This window comes from Onychostoma macrolepis, chromosome 20, assembly GCF_012432095.1.
Source record: "Onychostoma macrolepis isolate SWU-2019 chromosome 20, ASM1243209v1, whole genome shotgun sequence".
Taxonomy (NCBI): Eukaryota; Metazoa; Chordata; class Actinopteri; order Cypriniformes; family Cyprinidae; genus Onychostoma; species Onychostoma macrolepis.
This window is the reverse complement of record NC_081174.1, coordinates 18921659-18941431: the sequence shown is the minus strand read 5'-3', so window position 1 is coordinate 18941431 and position 19773 is coordinate 18921659. Positions and strand designations below refer to the sequence as shown.

The window sequence follows — 19773 nt, the reverse complement described above, 5'->3', positions numbered from 1 at the left end:
AATGATATATGACTTGGACTAATGAACTAAATCCCATATGTGTCTTCTCGTGACATAAAACATGGCAGCTTTCAGTGCTGCAAATCCACTGATTTGCAACACATGAACACAGAAACCCACCGTTGGAACCAGGTCGATATGTGACTGTTTTCCTTAGTCCGACAGATTGCAGTATCTGAATGAGAGGCACAAAACTATCACCTTCAACAAGGCACACCATCCATTTGGAATTCCGAACTGCAATTATTCCCTTCCTGGTGCAAGGAAGTTGCCATAGTGACTTGGCCCTGGGCTACATGGAGTGCAAAGGTAAACACCAAACCACAAGGCAATATCTGACCTGCTGTGCTTTCCAACATTTTTCACTAAGAAAGCTGCACGCTTTATATTTTCTCTCTCCTAACAGCTCATTTCTTCCACTGCTGTCTTGTCAGTAACTGTGAATATACCCAATAATAATAAATGAAAGTATTTAGATGTTTAGGTTATTTTACATGTGTCACAAAATGTTATTTCACAGATGTTTAGTAAATCTGTATATCTCTGTTTGATATTAAAAAAAAGAAAAAATGCCTTTATATGGTAAATACTTTTAGATTTATCCAGTTCGACATTCTATAATCACATTATCAATTAGTTTGCATTAAAATTGAATGCATTCATAATTACATAGTGTGTAATTAGATTCTGTCTTCAGCACTATCCTGCAAATAACAGAATTAATGCTTTGCAGGATATCGTTTCCAAACATCGGATTAACATGTAGATTATTTCGCAGAGTTCCAAATCAACCAACATCTTGAAAAATAACATGCTGTAACATGTCCTGACACGTTCCGCGGTGCAGACAAGTGCACTTCTTTACTGCAGCATGAATTAAATCTTTTGTGACGTTGCCATATGCGGTATTGTCAGCTTATAAGCCTCACACTGACACCTAGTGGCCCGCAATGGTACTGACAAGACACAAGCATAGAAGCATTAAAAATACTGTATATTTAAGACTTAGTAAAAGGGTTTCTTTTCTTAACTGTGGCCTTAATTGGTGACTGCCTGCAAACTGTAAGTGACTTAAGGACTGATTCACAAGTGCATGTGCAATAATTGTTTAATTGTTTATGGTTCAGTGAACAAGCATGAACATTTTTTTTTATGTAAAGCTTATTTGGATTAAACATGTAATAATTCATATTTTGAATAAAACCTATACATAAAGTATTTTTATAAGCAGCATAAATAAATGAATAAATAATGAAGAAGGCATGATGTAATTCAGCACAGGTTTAATATGAGCATCATATATCAACGATGAACTTCTGGAATTGGACGTGTCCATAACTAAAGAAACAGATAAAACTATAACATTTCATATTTACATACAAAATTACATAGTTTATTTCAGCTCACATTAAATTCAGTGCTGACATTGTGTATTTTTTTGTTTGTTTGTTTGTTTGTTTGTTTTTTGTTTGCTTTAGTGCTGTCAAACGATTAATCGCGATTAATCAAATCCAAAATAAAAGTTTTTGTTTACATAATATATGTGTGCAGACTGTGTATATTTATTATGCATATATAAATACACACATGCATGTATATATTTTGAAAATATTTACATGTATTTACATACATATATGTATATTCATTTAATTTACATCGTTTGTAAATATATTTAATATATAAACATAACATATTTTCTTAAATGTATACATGCATGTATGTGTATTTATATATAGGCTACATAATAAATATACACAGTCGGCTACACACACATGTATTATTTAAACAAAAACTTTTATTTTGAATGCGATTAATCGTTTGACAGCACTAATTTATTAATTAATTAATTTATTTATTTATTTATTATTAATTCTAAAACAGTAGGGGTTTTGTCTCATACTTTTTATACATTCAGTCAATGCAATTTCAATATGACCTGGATCAAACTCCACTCAAAGTCTTTTTAGTAATAAATAGACAGATGTTCTACAATAAGACAGTTTTTTTACATTTTGGATGAATTGTAACTTTAATTATTTACATAATATGTATTTACTGCACAATTAATTTTGGTGCCGTTATAATGCCTCATGCACAGGTCAAATTAGGACAGCTCTGTGCGCGATGCTGCTGACAAACACCAGCAGATGGCAGTTCCCGCTTGTCTGCTGTACACCGACTGCACTGTCCGCGTCGCGTCAGCAGTGGGCGCCCGCGAGCGTCGCGTCTCAGCAACCGCGCGCCTCCATGCGCAGTCAAATGGCGCCTCTCCAGAGAGACGCAGCGACCAGTTCGACCAGCTGATGTTAATTAGGGCAGAAAGCGCTTCTTTAGTATATTAGCCTATTTCTGTGAGCTATGGTTTTTTATTTATTTTTTATCGGTGACAAATGTGGACGAATAGGAATATATTGTGCCTAGTTGTGCATGGAGCTGTTGATATTCTTATAACGGATTGACAACTAATAGATTCATCCTAAGGTAAGCGATTTATGTATTATTATTATTGTTGTTGTTATTATTACAATGAGTAGAGCGGCGTATTCATCGTTAGGTCGAACCATTCCGATATGACAGCAGTGATTTGTTTTGGTTGCATGCCACCTTGCATGTTGTGTTTGAAAATGTAACCGCTGTTGACGCTGTCTCTTTGAAACACTTAATATGCTGTATTTATTATCTGAGTACACTGGTGTTTGGGAAATCTCAGCGTGTTGTCAGGCTGAACCGATTCACATAATCCAGGGAAACTCCATTATATTTTATACGTGTCATTTAGGAGGTTGCTCATACAACAACAGGTTTCCCTATAGGGCTTTCCCTCTAAATATGGTCACCAGTGGCTTTAATGTACTGTAATAAGAACAGTGACATGTACATGGATGCTATTTTACTTTAGAAATGTACTTTTAGGAAATTTTAGTATTGTTTACTGGCAGCTAGACCACTCAGAAAACAGATGAGTTCGTGTGCCCCTCTTTCTCAGGATATAGCTCAGTCAAAACATGACCTTTTACCATGTTTGTGGGAGTTGGTCTTAATAGTTTATGCCTGACGGTCTACTGTTTATTCATTGCAAAAATATACTTCCAACATTGGTTGTTTATTCAGGATGTTTAATGCAAAAGGAAATCATTTAAAAAATAAAAACATTAAAAGCATTTTTAACAAACTGACTTTGACTATAACAACCAACCTATATACAGTATATAGGCCTAGTTATTTATTAACTAATTCTATAGTTCTTTTTTCTGTTGTTTTTTTTCTTCTTCTCTTAGTTTGATGTTTTAAAAAAAAATCAGTCAAAATGGTAGTTTGCATGCCTCTATTTTAGTATTATATATATGCTTTTATAGTGTATTAATATTTGAAATTAGATTTTATTTTTGTATTTTCAGTTTTTAATTTTGTTTTAATTTTTATTAATTAGCTTTGTCATTTTTATTGGTTTTAGATTTGTTTTGAAATATAACTCTATAGGTTTGATGTATTTTTATTTCAGGTTTAGTTTTCATTTTTTATTTATTTTTAGTTAGTAACTTTAACTTAAACTTAAGCTTATTTCTTTTAGTTGTCAACTGGCAACATTTCATTCAATTTTCATTTATTTAGTTTTTTCCAATATTTTCAAATTTTTATATTTTATATGATTTAGGCTTTATTTCAATTAACAAAAACGTTTTAAATAGTTTTGGTCTTAGTTAATGATAATAACCCTACCTTTAACCAAAAGTGTGGTTCGCATCTAGCTTGCACAAAATCTGACAATATTTTCTTCCATTCCTCAGTGCGTTGTAGACGAGCATGGCCGAGCTGGACATGTGCCTTGTTCATGCAGACTCCTGCAAAGCCTCTCAGCTTAGTTTGACTCGACTAACAGCCACAGCCTTGGCATTTTCTGTGGTCAATCTGAGAGTGACCCAGATCACGCTTGATTCGAGTATTGAACTCTAGATATATATATCTTTTGATTGGCAGCCAATTATGAGTTATGAAATTAATTACTTATGAAGTTAACTGCTCTTTGACAGGAATAAGTCTAACCTGTTAAAAGTGATTGGAGACATGAAGATTGGTGCCTTTAACCTAAATTGGAATGTTCAGACATAAATATAAAGAGAGTGGAAGATGATTGAGCCGAGTGTGACGTTGCAGAAGAGGACTGAGCATGAAAGAGGGGTATTAGTGTCTGCCGTAGTACAGCTGGTCAGCTCTGAATGTCCCTTTCATGAAATGCACAGGGACTTCCCATGTCCGGAACAAACTGTGCTTGCCAGCTTTCAGTCTTCCTGCTCTATACATACAAAAACTTTAACTATTACGTCAAGGATTTTTTTAATGTCTCAGCACCGGTAGATGAATTGTTATTGAGGCCAGACCAAATAAATTAGCCTACTAATGTGTTCTTTATGAATTTGCAGACCTGTGATCAGGGAGCTGTATAGCATCTCTTCAGTGTAGTGAGGACAAGAGGCTGAGGTGACTCACTGCATGCTGATCACCAACTTTACAGAATGAGAGGTGTATTGATGTCTAGTGGAGCATAATATCAGCCCACATCAGGGATGTCAGATCATTTAGGGCATTTATGGGTAGGACCGGACATTATGTATTATATTTGCTAATATACCACATTAAACTGTTTGAATGTATGATTAAATCCGAGACTACAGACCTTCACAGTCAAACTTTGACACAATCAAATGACCATTTACAGGTGCATCTCAATAAATTAGAATGTCGTGGAAAAGTTCATTTATTTCAGTAATTCAACTCAAATTGTGAAACTCGTGTATTTAATAAATTCAATGCACACAGACTGAAGTAGTTTAAGTCTTTGGTTCTTTTAATTGTGATGATTTTGGCTCACATTTAACAAAAACCCACCAATTCACTTTCTCAACAAAGTAGAATATGGTGACATGCCAATCTGCTAATCAACTCAAAACACCTGCAAAGGTTTCCTGAGCCTTCAAAATGGTCTCTCAGTTTGGTTCACTAGGCTACACAATCAAGGGGAAGACTGCTGATCTGACAGTTGTCCAGAAAACAATCATTGACACCCTTCACAAGGAGGGTAAACCACAAACATTCATTGCCAAAGAAGCTGGCTGTTCACAGAGTGCTGTATCCAAGCATGTTAACAGAAAGTTGAGTGGAAGGAAAAAGTGTGGAAGAAAAAGATGCACAACCAACCGAGAGAACCACAGCCTTATGAGGATTGTCAAGCAAAATCGATTCAAGAATTTGGGTGAAATTCACAAGGAATGGACTGAGGCTGGGGTCAAGGCATCAAGAGCCACCACACACAGACGTGTCAAGGAATTTGGCTACAGTTGTCGTATTCCTCTTGTTAAGCCACTCCTGAACCACAGACAACGTCAGAGGCATCTTACCTGGGCTAAGGAGAAGAAGAACTGGACTGTTGCCCAGTGGTCCTTTAAAACAAACCTTTAAAGAGGTTCATTTGCCTCTTTAAGATGTGAGCTGTAACGTGCAACACAATTTTTATTATCCATCCTAAAAGTAAATGATGGCTAAAAGTAGAATGTTATGAATATATCATACAAATATGCAAAATGTACTAGAGTGTTTTATTTAGTGTCATTTAATTGTAATTTTTTTTTTTTTTTTCTGCAAATCAGCAGATTGTACTCCTTCACAGGCCTTATGTTTGATCCCCATTGCATAATATTTATGTGATAATTCAACAACACATTCACATGTTCATGGTTCTCTGATTTTAATTAAGTCACATGACCTTGTTAAGCAAATGAAATATAAAAATTTTTAGTGGGGTTTTTTTTTTATTATTATTTATAGTGTACGTTTTTATGATTTAATGAAGCTCACTCGTGATTTTAGCTTCTTCACAAACCCCATGTCCTAGATACAGTACGGTGAAGAACAGTACAGGTACAGCTTCTAAGTACATGGTCTAGATATCATGGGTTCACTGTGAGGTCATGCCACAGAATTGTGGATTTTCTGCTAAAATCAAATATTAATTTAAAAAATGATTCCAGACATCAAAAGAACAATGAATGGCACTGGATCTGAAGTGAACAGATCAGTAGAAGGAATCCCAATGAAGTAGGTTAATCTCCGAGTTAATGAGGATACAGGCCAGTGACTTCAAAACAGAGATTACAAATTCACCAAAACGTAAAAAAAGCAACCTACTTTCAAAACCTCTGGAAGCATATCAAGTATTGATTTAGGCGCTTATGAGAATACACAAAGAACAAACTCTCCTACATATTTCTCTATTCCTCAGACATTGTTGAATGAGAGATGATGGCTGTGCGTTTTGAACTGCTACAAATCCTTTGATCCCAGCCATTCACATAATCTGTTAAATCCTCTTTAGGTGATGTTGTCTACACTGAAATGGAACAAGCCCTCTAGAGATTCATCTGGTTGATTTCTGGTGCACAGTGCGATTTGTCACTTTACTAACTCTTGCTAATGATCTCAAATCCTTGTTTGTGAGATTAGACTTCTATCTGACATGATCTTATTACCCACATCTTCTCATTAAATGATTCAATTACACTGTGGTATAAACAAAATTTTATTATTTGAATAATGCATGGCTGTTGGTGTCTGCATATTTTGATCAAGATTTCCTTTCAGTGTCAACACTATAATTCCCTTAATCTTTTGAGAGAAATTCTGAACTTTCTGCAAATTAAGAGAAAAAAATATTATTTAGGTTTGATTTATATATCATAATTTTGCACATATTGGTGTATAAGCTTTTTTGGCATACAAACCAAAACTTATTTTGCATGTACTTGTACTGTTACACCAGTTATTAGTCATGCAGAGCATAAGTCTGGGCTCCTAGTCATACATATGCTGGCATACGTATGGCAAAAACAGGAAATGTTGCTGTTTCCTTGGGCAGAGCTCACATCCTGTGCTTGGCAGGAACACTGTCGGCTCCCTCTGACTGACCTGCACACTGCCTTGCAGAGTTTATTTCAGACCACACTGTTCTAAATGAGGAGATATGTGCATGTTTTGTGAATCTTTTTTCCTCAGTGTGGCCATGTCGGAATAGACAGCAGGAAGATTCTGTTTTGTCCAAAACCTTTTATCATTTTATCATTAACTATTATTTTATACACTATTTAACAATTTAAAGCGATAAACTGTTCACCGAAAATTAAGATTGTCAGCATGTACTTACTGTCATGTTGGTCTAAACATAAAAAATCAATAAGGACTGGTGTTGCCAATCTTTAAAATGGGAATAAAAACAACATATAAGTGACTTATTTAACTAGTCTGCTATATATCAAGTCTTTGTAAGTCATATCTGATATACCATAATTATTCACTAAAAATGAATGGTTCTTTTGATTCAGATTTCAGTGAATCGTTTGATCCTGTTCACAAAAGCAGTCTGAATGATTTATTCATGAAGCTGACTGATTCAGTTCTCAAATTCAACTCAGTTGTTCAATTTGGTTGCATGAACAGCCCTCTAGATTAGAAAATTCCTTTAAATTTAAACAAGATGATAGTGAGTCAGAGGGAACTTTAGAAAACTGCTCCAAATACAATATTTTTTTTGTCAGAAACCAGGTTTCATGTCAGCAAAGTTCATGAAAGGTGTTATTTTTTTTGAAGGCGTTATCAAATTACTGTGAATGCAAAAACTCTTTCTGTCTCAGTCACTGCCTTTCTCTTAGCAGTAGTCTGACTGGCACAGTTATGCTTAAGTATTCGCATACTCCTCCTTCGTAATGTAATCCAATTAAGCAATTAGGTTGCTCAGGGATTTCAGTTTTGTTGCTGACACAAATTGGAAGACCTGCCAAAAGCATGTGTGTTCTGAGCACTGTGAGGCTTATTTAAAGTGTTGCTGTAAATGGTTTCAGCACCTTTCAAAAGTTTGATATGAAAACTGAGTGAGTTAGTGTAAAATGTGCTTTTAAAATACTTCTAGAACATTATATTGTCTTCATTAATAAAAAGTACTGATGCTTTGAGTTTATCCTTACATTGTCTTCATTAATGGAGGATAATGTGTTTTAATCTTTCTATCAAAGGTCTTGATAGCCAAACTGTTTTCACCCTGCTTGCAAGAGATAGTTGGAGCGACAATTGAGAACAGCTTAATTTGGCTTTAACCTAGATGGATTAAAAATAGATCTTACATAAGACCTTTATCATTATATAATTTTGCTCATACTTGTGCTAAAAGCTTAATGAAAGCTATATTGGCATCTCCGGAGACCCAAAGTTTTTTGCAAAACTGAGCGAAACCAGTTTCTTTATTAAGTAATCTGTTAGCGCTTTTAAATGTGTATACACTACAAGAAAATGTGCTTAACAGCTGTCAGCTAGTTCAGACTATTAACCTCCGTCTGCAGATAGAAAAGTTCAATTACATTGCCAAACTGTTGGACACTCTTTGTCCTCATCTTGGACCCTATGAGGGGTTCATTGTGCCAAACCACTGTGCGTGACCCAGATACATAGGGTATTTCCTGACCTTCCCTTCCTGACCCATGGAGGAAGAGCTCCAGATGTGGTTAGTCGTTTTCTAAATGAATGCACAATGGAGGTTTATAGGCCTTCTTTCATGCCTGCGATTTTTTTTTTTTTTTTCCTTTGATTTTGGGTGTGGTGGACATCTTTGTTTCTGGTAATTTGTTCCTTTTAATATAATTTGTTCTAGTTGTTTGTATTTGAATCTGCTGTTTGAGAGGTTAGATCTTTGGTAGAGTGCTTTCTCAGAGGCATATTGTTTAGTTGACAGACATTGGGCCTCATTCACGAAACATTCGTAAATATAAGAGTAAATTCCGAGTTTCCAAAGTAATGTTCATATGGCAGAAATATTTTAAAATTAGGCTATACAAATCATGCAGTTAAGTAATGTCATGTATACAGAAACAATGAGCAAATTAAAGCAATGGTTACATGATGTGATCATTACAATGCAAGGAAAATTTAGCAGTTTTGTATGTTTATTCAATCGGCTTCATCTGAAGTTCTCTCAAGGGTTGGCGTCATCGCTTCACAAGTGTTGGGTTATCTGAAGTCTTCATGAGAGACTGGATATAGTCAGCAGGAGCGATCTATAGATTACACCATCAAAATGTGATGAATTCATACTTGGGAACTGGCACTTTTTCACAAAGAACAGGGAAATTCTTGCCAAACCCAGTGAAGAGACTCATTGTGAGGGTGATGTCTCATTACAGGTCTTCAGGTGGTTCTTGTTCTGAGCCAGATAGAGAAGGAGAAAAACACAGGAGAAAACGGAACGTTTTACACACCATTTACACGTGGTAAGGAGCAGGTTTCTTTCGTACCAACTAACATTTTGAAAATATGAACATTTTCATGAATCCAAAAATTTACGTCAGAACAGCTTTACAAACAATTTACACAAAAATTTGTTCTGCTCGTGTTTCATGAATGAGGCCCGTTTATCGGTGATTAACTTCATTCATCAAATCAGAAAAAAATATAGGGCAGGACTTGAACTCATCCATTGTGAATTTATTGGATTGTAGAAAATGGCCATTGTGACTACAATGGATGATTGCTTCATGTGAGTGACAGGTTGCTGGAACTTGTCTGGCCATTGGATAACCTTATTATACCTTTATAATATTGTTTTTCCTGATGAGATTTGATGTATTAAGACTACCTTTTTCTTCAACGCGGAAGTAAGCCTATGGGTGATACTTCCAGTTCATTAGCCGCTATAGGTAAATAACGAGGAGAATAACAACGTGCAGTAAACGGTAAAACTGTTTGCACTACAAACCATTGTGTTCATAATTAAGATAATGCATTAATAGAAGACACACTAATTTTCAATATCAAGCAGCAAAACAAACTGTTTTGTACAGCTAAAAATAGTTGGACGCGGATGAGACCGGAAGCTAGACCCATAGAATTTACAAATGGTCACACCCATTTTTACGTCAAGAGAAAAATGGATACTGCAAGAATGTGGCTACCATTTTGATGTTTGAGACCAATTTTGGTCATTTTTGAAAGATTTCTTTCATAGTAGGGCAAACTCTGCAGTCTTTTATAATTTGTTGCGTTCACAGTTAGAGGCATTTAATTGCCGCAGTGATGTATGGGCATCCAATGAAGTACTGACAGAATCAGACATTTTGGTTTGCAGTTCTACAGTGTAACTGCTCTTATGACAACTGTCTAATGAAGAACCAATTAGGTGCACAGCAAGTGGTGACGTTTGATGCAGTGTGTTTGTCAGAGAAAGAAGTCTTAAATTGCGTTCCCTTCACACTATCAACACTGCCTCGTCAATGATAGAGACCCCATATATTCTACAAAATTTCATTTTCTTCATTTGTGTGGTACCATTTCAAGGTGAAGATGTCAGAAAGAGCTGTAATTACTACATCAGCACTGTCCTAAGATGTACATCATACAATCAGTCCGACATAAAACACTGTTGATGTCTCAGTCTGCCTTGGCTTTGACTCAAGGTCTCACCAGGAATGTAGCTGACAATCCTAAAAAGAACAGAAGAATCGCATCCCGTTCACGTGGCTTTACATATGACATTTGAGTTACTGTGTCTGGTTAAGGCTGTGTGGGTGTGTGACGGAGGTGAGAGGCTCAAACAGAGAGACGCACAGCCTGCTGAGAGCCCTTTGCTGTTTGGGCTGTCGACTATTCCCACCACAACACAATGAGATACTGCAGGCACAAGCACATGAGTCTCCATCTGTCTCCACCTACACAGATATCTGCTGTGGGGAAGCGTACTAACTAGATCATCTGAATGTTCCTCAACAATTAATTCTTTCAGCACGTGATGGTGTGTAGTGCGTGATGAGGTGGTGCGGTGAATCACATTACTTTTTAGTGCAAAAGTTTTGCTGTGGCATATTGTGAAGGTGCTTTTGAAAGTTCAAGCATAGTGTGTTTTGCAGAAGTCTGTTTGTTTTTAGCAGGCAGCGCTGTGTTGCTCGTACTCTCTGAGGGAGTCTGTTCCGTAGGGCTCTCCAGCAGAGACAGTCATTAGTTTTCTTTGGGTTGCCTGGCAGCAGTACTGAGGGATATTGACATACTTGCCATTGACTGATTGGACAAGCCCTTGGCAAACAGCAGAAGCTCTCTGAAGGGAAAACTCATGTGGCAGACCAAACATTTTAATAGATAAGGAGTGAGATACCCCAAATGTTTGTATCCATGGTCATAGTTAAAGGGGAAATGTCTGCCAACCACCATTATTTTTACTTTTAAATTACACATTACAAAAATGACTTTGTTGTCAATGCTCACTTAAATTTAAAGGGTTAGTCCACCCAAAAATGAAAATTGTCATTAATTACTAAAGAAAACAAAGTGGATACTCTCCAAAATGGCGTCAGGGTGGAGGAGGTGGAGACTAATTGTTGTTTTCTTTTGTGCACAAAAAGTATCCTCGTAGCTTCGTAAAATTACGGTTGAACCCCTAATGTCACATGGATTATTTTACCGATCTACTTGCTATGGTTTCTGGACCTTGATCGTGTAAGGATCCTTGTTGTCTATGGGAGGGTCAGAGAGCTCTCAGATTCCATCAAAAATATATTAATTTGTGTTCCGAAGATGAACGGAAGTCTTATGGGTTTGGAACGACATGAGGGTGAGTAATTAATGACAGAATTAAAATTTTTGGGTGAACTATCCCTTTAATCTTTAAAAATGCTGTTTTTAAATGCTGTTTTCAGAGATTTTTAGCAAATGTCAGAATTAATATTTCTTTTCCTTACTGTTCATTATATTGCTGCGATCAGAGGTGTTATTTTAAATTGAAACGAAAACTAGGCTATTATTAAATGTTGTCAGTACTTGAAATAAAGCTGAAGTAAAAAAAAATAGGCCTATAAATATTAATTAAAGAGTTAAACTTAGCAAATTGCCTTGGCAACTAACTGAAATAATTTTGAAGAAATAACAACAAATTAAAGCTAGTGGAAATATTAAAAATAAATGTTATATACAAAAAAACTAATAATGAATGCACAAAATTATAGCTGAAAATATAACCGTGATTGAAAATTATTATTAAATACTGTAGTAGTAGTATATTATTGTACTAAAATTACACTGGTAGTGTTGTCTAAATTCAATTGTTGCATTTAAAATGATTGATTTATATTTTGCAGTGTTCTGTATTAATTTATTTAGATAAAATGATATTGTATTTATTGACTGCTTCAGCTATTTTGATTATTTGTGTCTTTTTAGTGTCCCAGATCCGTGTGCCATGAGCAGCTCTCGCTACGAACCCAGCTGGGACGTGGACCTGGCTCCCCTTCTGTCCTGTAAACTGTGCCTGGGAGAGTTTCCCCTGGAACAGATGACCACCATCTCCCAGTGCCAGTGCATATTTTGCAGTCTGGTAAGGGCTGTCTTCAGAGGCCACTTTAGTGTGTTTTTCAGCTGTGTGCATTCCAGTCTAACAAAACAAATTGTAAGACAGCCTTTTCACAAGTGGGAATACAGCAGTAATGTAACTGTGCTAAATATACAGGAACTGGTACTCATATGCCTCTAAATACTGTTTGCGACCTGTTGAGTCCTATTTTTCATCAGATAGATGGATACAGTTTTTTTTTTTTTTGTATTATTCTAGATATAGAATATATAATTGAGTATGCGTACATATAATTCTATACTAATGCTTTGACAGTTGTTTTTGCCATGTATTAGTTTCTTGAATCTTGATATTGGCCAAACTGGCCTGTTCTCTACAAGCAGCTCTTGAATGTTGTCTCAGCAGAATGCTGTGACGGTCTGATGTTGGCTTGACTACAATGAACAGAGCGTTTGTGGGTGGAAACATAACCATAGGCAGCAGTTGTCTCATTATTTTTTCAAAGATTAAAAAAAATAAGAATCTGTCTCTTACAGTGTTTGAAGCAATATGTTGAACTCCTCATTAAAGAGGGCCTTGAAACGGCTATTAGCTGTCCAGACTCTACCTGCCCAAAACGGGGACATTTGCTGGAAAACGAGGTAAACTCACTTAAAATTTGTCATTTTTGCCAGAGACTAGAAATAATTGTGCTATATTCAAAGTGCTAAGACAGTCGCTTACACCTGTTTTGCTCATATACTCTTTCTCTGGTGTAGATTGAGTTTATGGTGGCTAGCGAAGTCATGCAACGTTATAAGAGACTCCAGTTTGAGCGAGGTGAGTTTTCCTGAGAGATTCATGAAGTGCATTAATATAGTTTAGCTTTTTAACCCCATTTTCAATTATTTTTATGACCCCCCCTCGACATAAGTCTGTTTTGAGTGTTTTTTTTTTTTGCCACTGTGCCTTTAAGAAATGCATTGTATTTAGAATTAATAACACTTTGTTCCTCTAAAATATAGGACTGTGAGTTTTGTCATGTCTAAAATATATGTATATGTATATGTGTGTGTGTGTATCTTTCAACAACAGCCTCTTTGAAAAGCCTGCATCAAAATTTGACATTCATAAAACATTTTTACACAGAATTGTGCAACATAAAGTGATCAGGACATTGTTAAATGTTTCATTCGGAATGAGCTTTTTTGCAGCTTACTCTTAGTCTGTATGATGTAAGAACTTCCTCCCCAGTCAAAAAGACTGTGTTCATACATCAGCCTCTTTTATCTCAAAACAAAATTTGATTCCAAATGTCAAAATGTAGATGTCTGAAGTCGTGGTAGATCAAATCAAATGGTCATAATTTCAAATACGCTGTTTGTTTTTCCTTGCAGAGGTGCTTCTGGATCCTTGTCGGACCTGGTGCCCATCGTCCTCATGCCAAGCTGTGTGCCAGCTGAATGAATCGGAGGTGCAGCTGCCGCAGCCGGTGCAGTGCCCTCAGTGCAGTCTGCGTTTCTGCTCCGCCTGCAGGGCAGACTGCCACAGCGGCCAGGCATGTCAGGAGAGCCTGCCAATTACCACCTTCCTGCCGGGAGAAAACGGGTACTTTCACTAGTGTACTTTAAATCCTCAGCATCAAATCATGTAGCATTCACAGCAGGAATCTTGCTTCTATGGGTGCACCTTATTTTGTAAAAAATAAAATTAATGCCTTGTCTTTCTTTCAAATTCTTTTAATAGGGTTCTCTCACCTATTTAAAGTTCAGTATACAGATAATATTGAAGTATCCCTCTGTTTTACAACGAAGTATGCATACATTTTTCAGAAACATGACTGGTATTCATTTTATTAACGTTTCTGTTTGGATTCAGTTTAATTACATTTCAAATGATTTCTATTTCAAATGCATGCTGTTCTTAAACTTTCTATTGATTAAAGAATTCCGCAAGGTTTTTTTTTTTTTTTTTTTTCAGCACTGATGATCAGAAATGTTTCTTAAGCGGCAAATCGGCGTATTAGAATTTCTGAAGGATCATGTGACACTGAAGACTAGAGTAATGGCTGCTGAAAATTCAGTTTTGCTGTAACAGGAATAAATTACATTTGAAAATATATTAAAATGGAATTTTAAATTGAAATAATATTTCACCAGTTTGACAGTTTTACTGAATTCTTGATCAAATAAATGTAGCCTTGATGAGCATATGAGACTTTCTTACCGACCACAAACCTTTGAACTGTATTGTTTAAATACACATTTAACACATGTTAGCAAGTTGAAATTTTAGTTATCATATTTCATAACATTAGGTAAAATAATTTTTCCGAACCTAACAATTCAATGTCAGAGGTATTCAAATAGCCTTGATGAAAACATGATATTCGTGACCTGTTCTGTTGCATGTTCATCTCTCCACTTTCAGCTCCAACCTCAAGAGTGAGGAGGACGAGGCTCCAATCAAACGCTGTCCTAAATGTAAAGTTTACATTGAAAGAGATGAAGGCTGTGCCCAGATGATGTGTAAGAACTGCAAGCACGCCTTCTGCTGGTACTGCCTGGAGTCATTAGACGTAAGATGTTCATACAGTATAACCTGTTTAACTAGTTTTTGTTATTATTTAAAGATATATATATATATATATATATATATATATATATATATATATATATATATATATATATATATTTATATTTATTGTAAAAGCATAAATTTTATTGGGATGTCCGATTACATGTCTTATTCCCTCAGTACAGTTAACCAAGTGTTAGACCAATATGTTGTGGGAGTTTCTAAGTGCTGCTTCTCCATGTAACTCATATTCATCTTCGCCTCCTCAGGATGACTTTTTACTGATCCACTATGATAAAGGACCCTGCCGGAACAAACTGGGTCATTCCAGAGCCTCCGTCATCTGGCATCGGACACAGGTATGTACCACATGAGCATATCCTTCTAGACTGCAGATCTGAAGTGCTAAATTCAAGCTGACCCACACAATTCACCTGAAATAACCCCCATTTTATAAAAGCCATCAGGGAATGATTTATTTTTCAACAGTAGGGAGATATTATGTGTTTATTATTACAAGAGTGGCTTACGTCACACTTGTTAATGGCGTACTTTACAGTGCTGGGAGATTGGAGCTTTGTTGTTACTTTATTATATCGGTAATAAAAAGAGACAGAGAGGTGGCTTATCCTCAAAAGCACCATAGGAGGAATGTTAATAAAACCACATTGATATTTTTTGTGAAAAAAAACATCAATTTGACTATTCAGTACTACAAACTAATAGGCTATTCAAAAATAATACAATAAAATTTGTATTCATTTATTTATTATATAATATAAATATAAATTATATATAGCATGTTTGCTTGTTGAAAGTTCTTTCAAAACTGGAAATGGAGAGTTTTATCATCTTTTTACTCTTTATCTCTTTACTGAATCCCAACAAGTAGCACTAGGACAGACACGAAGAAACTATCGCAAAACCATTACTGCCCCCCTGTGGCTGAATGTCATCTGACTTGACTTGTCAAAGCATCACAGAATACCTATAGTATCTGATCTATACTAGTTTATAAACAGCAGGTAATTTATCCTACTCTTTTGCTGGTTTTTTTTTTATTTATTTATTTTTTCTTAACAATTGCACTCTTTTCTCCCTGGTTCTGTCACCTCTGTGCTCAGGTTGTTGGGATTTTTGCTGGCTTCGGTCTGCTGTTACTAGTGGCCTCCCCTTTCCTTTTGCTGGCCACTCCTTTCGTGCTTTGCTGCAAGTGCAAGTGTAAACGTGGTGACGACGACCCTCTTCCCACCTAGAACTTCATTTCAGCTTCAGGAGGTGATTTTCCACTCATTTGATAGAGGATCGGCTGCAATCCCGTCTTGTTCTCCTGAGCACACTTTCCAGGTGCATTGGTAAAAGACTCATCTATTCGTGAGACTGCTCTTCTGAATATGTTGACTTGCATTGCAAGATGTTACGGAGGAGCAGAGAAGCTGATTGGATGAGCCATTGGAGTTAAAACAGATCTGTAGTGTTTGGAAGCAAACACTTTTGTTCTGTCCTTTTGTTACACATTGTCTTGTATCTTTTCTCAGCATCACTGTTTCTTCACTTTGTGGTATTAAGGTTAACTAAGCTATTTTTTGATGTTGTTTATCCTGAGATATAACAAACACTTGACAGGAAAACATTTCTTAGCAGTGCTTTCATAATTTTCTTGTAGCATAGTCACATAACCTCAATATCTCAGCCAGTTCGTTTCAGTTTAATTGCATATGCATGCTGGTCGCCGAGGAAGTTTCACTTTCGTACCTCGCACAAAGGGGCTCTAATGAGCCTCAGACTACCACTTGCTTTTATATGCTTCCTATACGCTCTTTAGTAGGACAGTAAAACCTTGTTCTTCCATTTGAATCTTCTCCGATACTGTACACGCACCATAGACGTAGCAGACATGTCACCTGATGCCTTCTCGAAGCTTGTAGGCTTGGGTGTTGCTAAGAGATTTTATTATTATCCTGGTATCAGGCACACATCAATCACTGATTATAACCGAGCTTTCACAAACGTATCATTTAAAGTAAGCTAATATTTTATACACATTGTAAATGATGTCATCTACAGATACATTTTGTTGACATAACACACATGTTGGCTTTTGTTTGTGTTTCCAACCCAGAAGAGTGTTATCCACAACCTGTTGAAGATGCAAATGCAACCTGCATTACCATGTGCCTGCCAATTTAGGTCAGAGTAATCAGGCCAGTGAGGCTTAACTTCTTACTTTTCAGGTCACTCTAGGAGTTGTGTATTTATTTAACTAATTTATTTTTTGGAGTAATACTTTTGGGAACAATTTGCCAAACATGATGTGTAAGCCCACATGTTCACTGTCTAGCACATTAATAATTGGTTGACGACTAGGGTACACCTAGTTTTTGTTCTTGTTCTTTGTCAAATACAGTACGCCTTTAATTTGTTTTTGTGTGTGTGTGTGTCTGAAACACTTTGTAGCTAACTGTATATAATGTGTATTTACATGTACATGTTTTTCACGTTTAAATATATTATGCTGCAATGCAGTTGTTTGGCTTTTCTTGTGCATTAGAACTCTTTACAAACTATACTAAGAAGAAAATTTTACCTTTGGGCAGAACAATATAAAAGTTGTATCTTTTCTCTGTCATACTTCAAAATTTTGAAGTTGAATTTCATTTAGATTCAATGTTTTTACATTTTCAAGTCCTGGGAAGTATTTTGGCAAGTTGGTATTTAAAAGTTGGGAAGTCATAATTGCAAAGTCAGGTGCATTAAAATCGGTTTAAATCAAGTTAGAGCAAAATTGCACTGTACCTTTAAAAAAATACATTAATTTTTTTTTTTTTTTTTTTAACTGGTTAATAATTTGCACCAGGTGTGTTTTGCTTTGGATTTGTTCAGTGTATAAAGATTCTGTAAACTGAATTTTGTATTTAATCATAATTGTACAGTACTATACCATGCAGTTTAGTTTTGTTTTGTTTTTTGTTTTCTTGTAATTTGCAGGGGGTAAAATCATAAATTTATTTAACAAGTTTTAACAGCCCAAATCGGAAGCGTGAATTCTGGGCTTCCCAGGCAAAATTATGACTTTTGGTAGCCTTGCATGCCCTGTAAAAAATAAATGAATATAAATCCAACAAACTAAACGTTGGAAGGGCAAAAATATCAATTTTCTTTCTTGGGCGCAGTTGAAAAGGCATAAGTCTGCAGAAATATATTTTTTTAAAATTAAATGAAGGGGGTTTTTTTGTGTGTGTTTTTTTTTTAAATCCAGTCAACATTCAGAATGCTAATGTTGACTAAAATAATAAATACAAATCCACCCAGCCATTATTGAGCTTGAGTGACTTCGCGAGTTTCACGAGACAACAGCCGCCATTTTGTCAAGTTCACGGGTCAGGTAAGTACCATTAAATAAATGTTATTGACAAAATCGTACAATATATTCAATGTTTTTGAGTGGATATTTATAAGTGTTTTATAAGTAGCCTATATGTCTGAAGAAAAGTGGATATTTAAGTTTATTTAAGTTTCACTCGTCAGATAAGTGGCACGGAATAAATACTTGTATTTAGACTGAATTTATTGAAATATATTTATTAAAAGGTGTAAACATTTAGTTCAAAACGTATATATTTATACACAAACATACAATGGCAGGCACCCATTCACTGCCATTATATAGTTGGTTCACTGCCATTATAGAGCCAGGACATTTTTTAATATAATATAACTCGATTATATTCCTCTGAAAGAAGAAAGTCATACACCAATGTATTAAGAGTGAGTAAATCATGGGGTAATTTTCATTTTTTGGTGAACTATTCCTTGAATGATGAAATTCTTTTAAAAATTCTTGGACCATAAAGGTAAATGTCATCATTTGACATTTTTCCCCTCAAATGCTGAAACTACTGTTTAAACATGCAGTGTTTCCGTGACTGTCCACGTAAATATTAGGTGATTGGGTGTCTATTGCTAAACATCTCAATGTATTATTGTGACACTGCACAGGTTTGATGGAACAGGGATTCATAACCCCGGATAAAAAGTAAAAATGAAAATTAGCCCATGTTTTACTCCCTCAAGATATCCTAGGTGTATATGACTTTCTTCTTTCAGACGAATCCAATCGGAGTAATATTAAAAAAAAAATCCTTGCTCTTCCCAGCTTTATGGTATTAGGCAGGTGTTTTTTTTTCAACAGTCCAAAAGAAGTCAAATAAAGCGCATCCATACATAATAAAACGTGCCTCATCACGGCTCCGGGGAGTGAATAAGGTAGCGCATTTTTTGCTCTCTCTCTCTCTCCACTGCGCTTCCACTTCACTTTTCACTGGAGCTTACGCTACACCGACGTCCTACGTCATCTGCCCAGATTGGCTTGCACGTGACTTGCAAGTGTTTATAACATATTAAATATGGATATTTTTCTTACAAAAACACATCGATTCACTACAGGAGGCCTTTATTCACCCCCCAGAGCTGTGTGAGTCATGTTGTAATATGGATGGATGCACTATCTTTAACTACTTTTGGACTGTTGGAAAAAACATCTGCCCAATACCATAAAGCTGGGAAGAGCAAGGACAATTTTTAATACAACTCTGATTGGATTCGTCTGAAAGAAGAAAGTCATATACACCTAAGGTGGCTTGAGGGTGAGCAAAAAATGGGCTAAGTTTCATTTTTGTGTGAACTAACCCTTTAAGCCCAGTGTTACCGCTTCTCAAATGTCTTACAATAAATCCATGTGAAGTCTCACAAGAAGTTCCATAGTTTTCCATCCATCCTAAATACTCGATCAAACATGTCAACGTCCATCTTTTGAAGAGCGTGAGAGGTTTCGCTGGGGTTCT

At 35.9% G+C, this 19773-nt stretch overlaps 1 protein-coding gene across 3 annotated transcripts; it reads left to right on the top strand.

The window, feature by feature from the left end:
- Positions 1–2214: 2214 nt before the first annotated feature.
- Positions 2215–17454, top strand: rnf144ab (ring finger protein 144ab). Of its 3 annotated transcripts, none has more exons than XM_058756708.1 (9): positions 2216–2481; positions 9222–9308; positions 12244–12397; positions 12910–13014; positions 13132–13192; positions 13750–13960; positions 14783–14930; positions 15199–15288; positions 16054–17454. In XM_058756708.1, the coding sequence occupies exons 3-9, from the start codon at positions 12263–12265 to the stop codon at positions 16183–16185; spliced, it is 882 nt and encodes a 293-aa protein (XP_058612691.1). In that variant the 5' UTR covers positions 2216–2481; positions 9222–9308; positions 12244–12262; the 3' UTR covers positions 16186–17454. The 3 variants fall into 3 exon arrangements, with proteins under 3 accessions (XP_058612693.1, XP_058612691.1, XP_058612692.1); XM_058756709.1 differs by lacking the exon at positions 9222–9308 and having other exon boundaries at positions 2217–2481; positions 16054–16207; positions 17052–17454; XM_058756710.1 differs by lacking the exons at positions 9222–9308; positions 16054–17454 and adding an exon at positions 15822–15970 and having other exon boundaries at positions 2215–2481.
- Positions 17455–19773: the final 2319 nt, after the last annotated feature.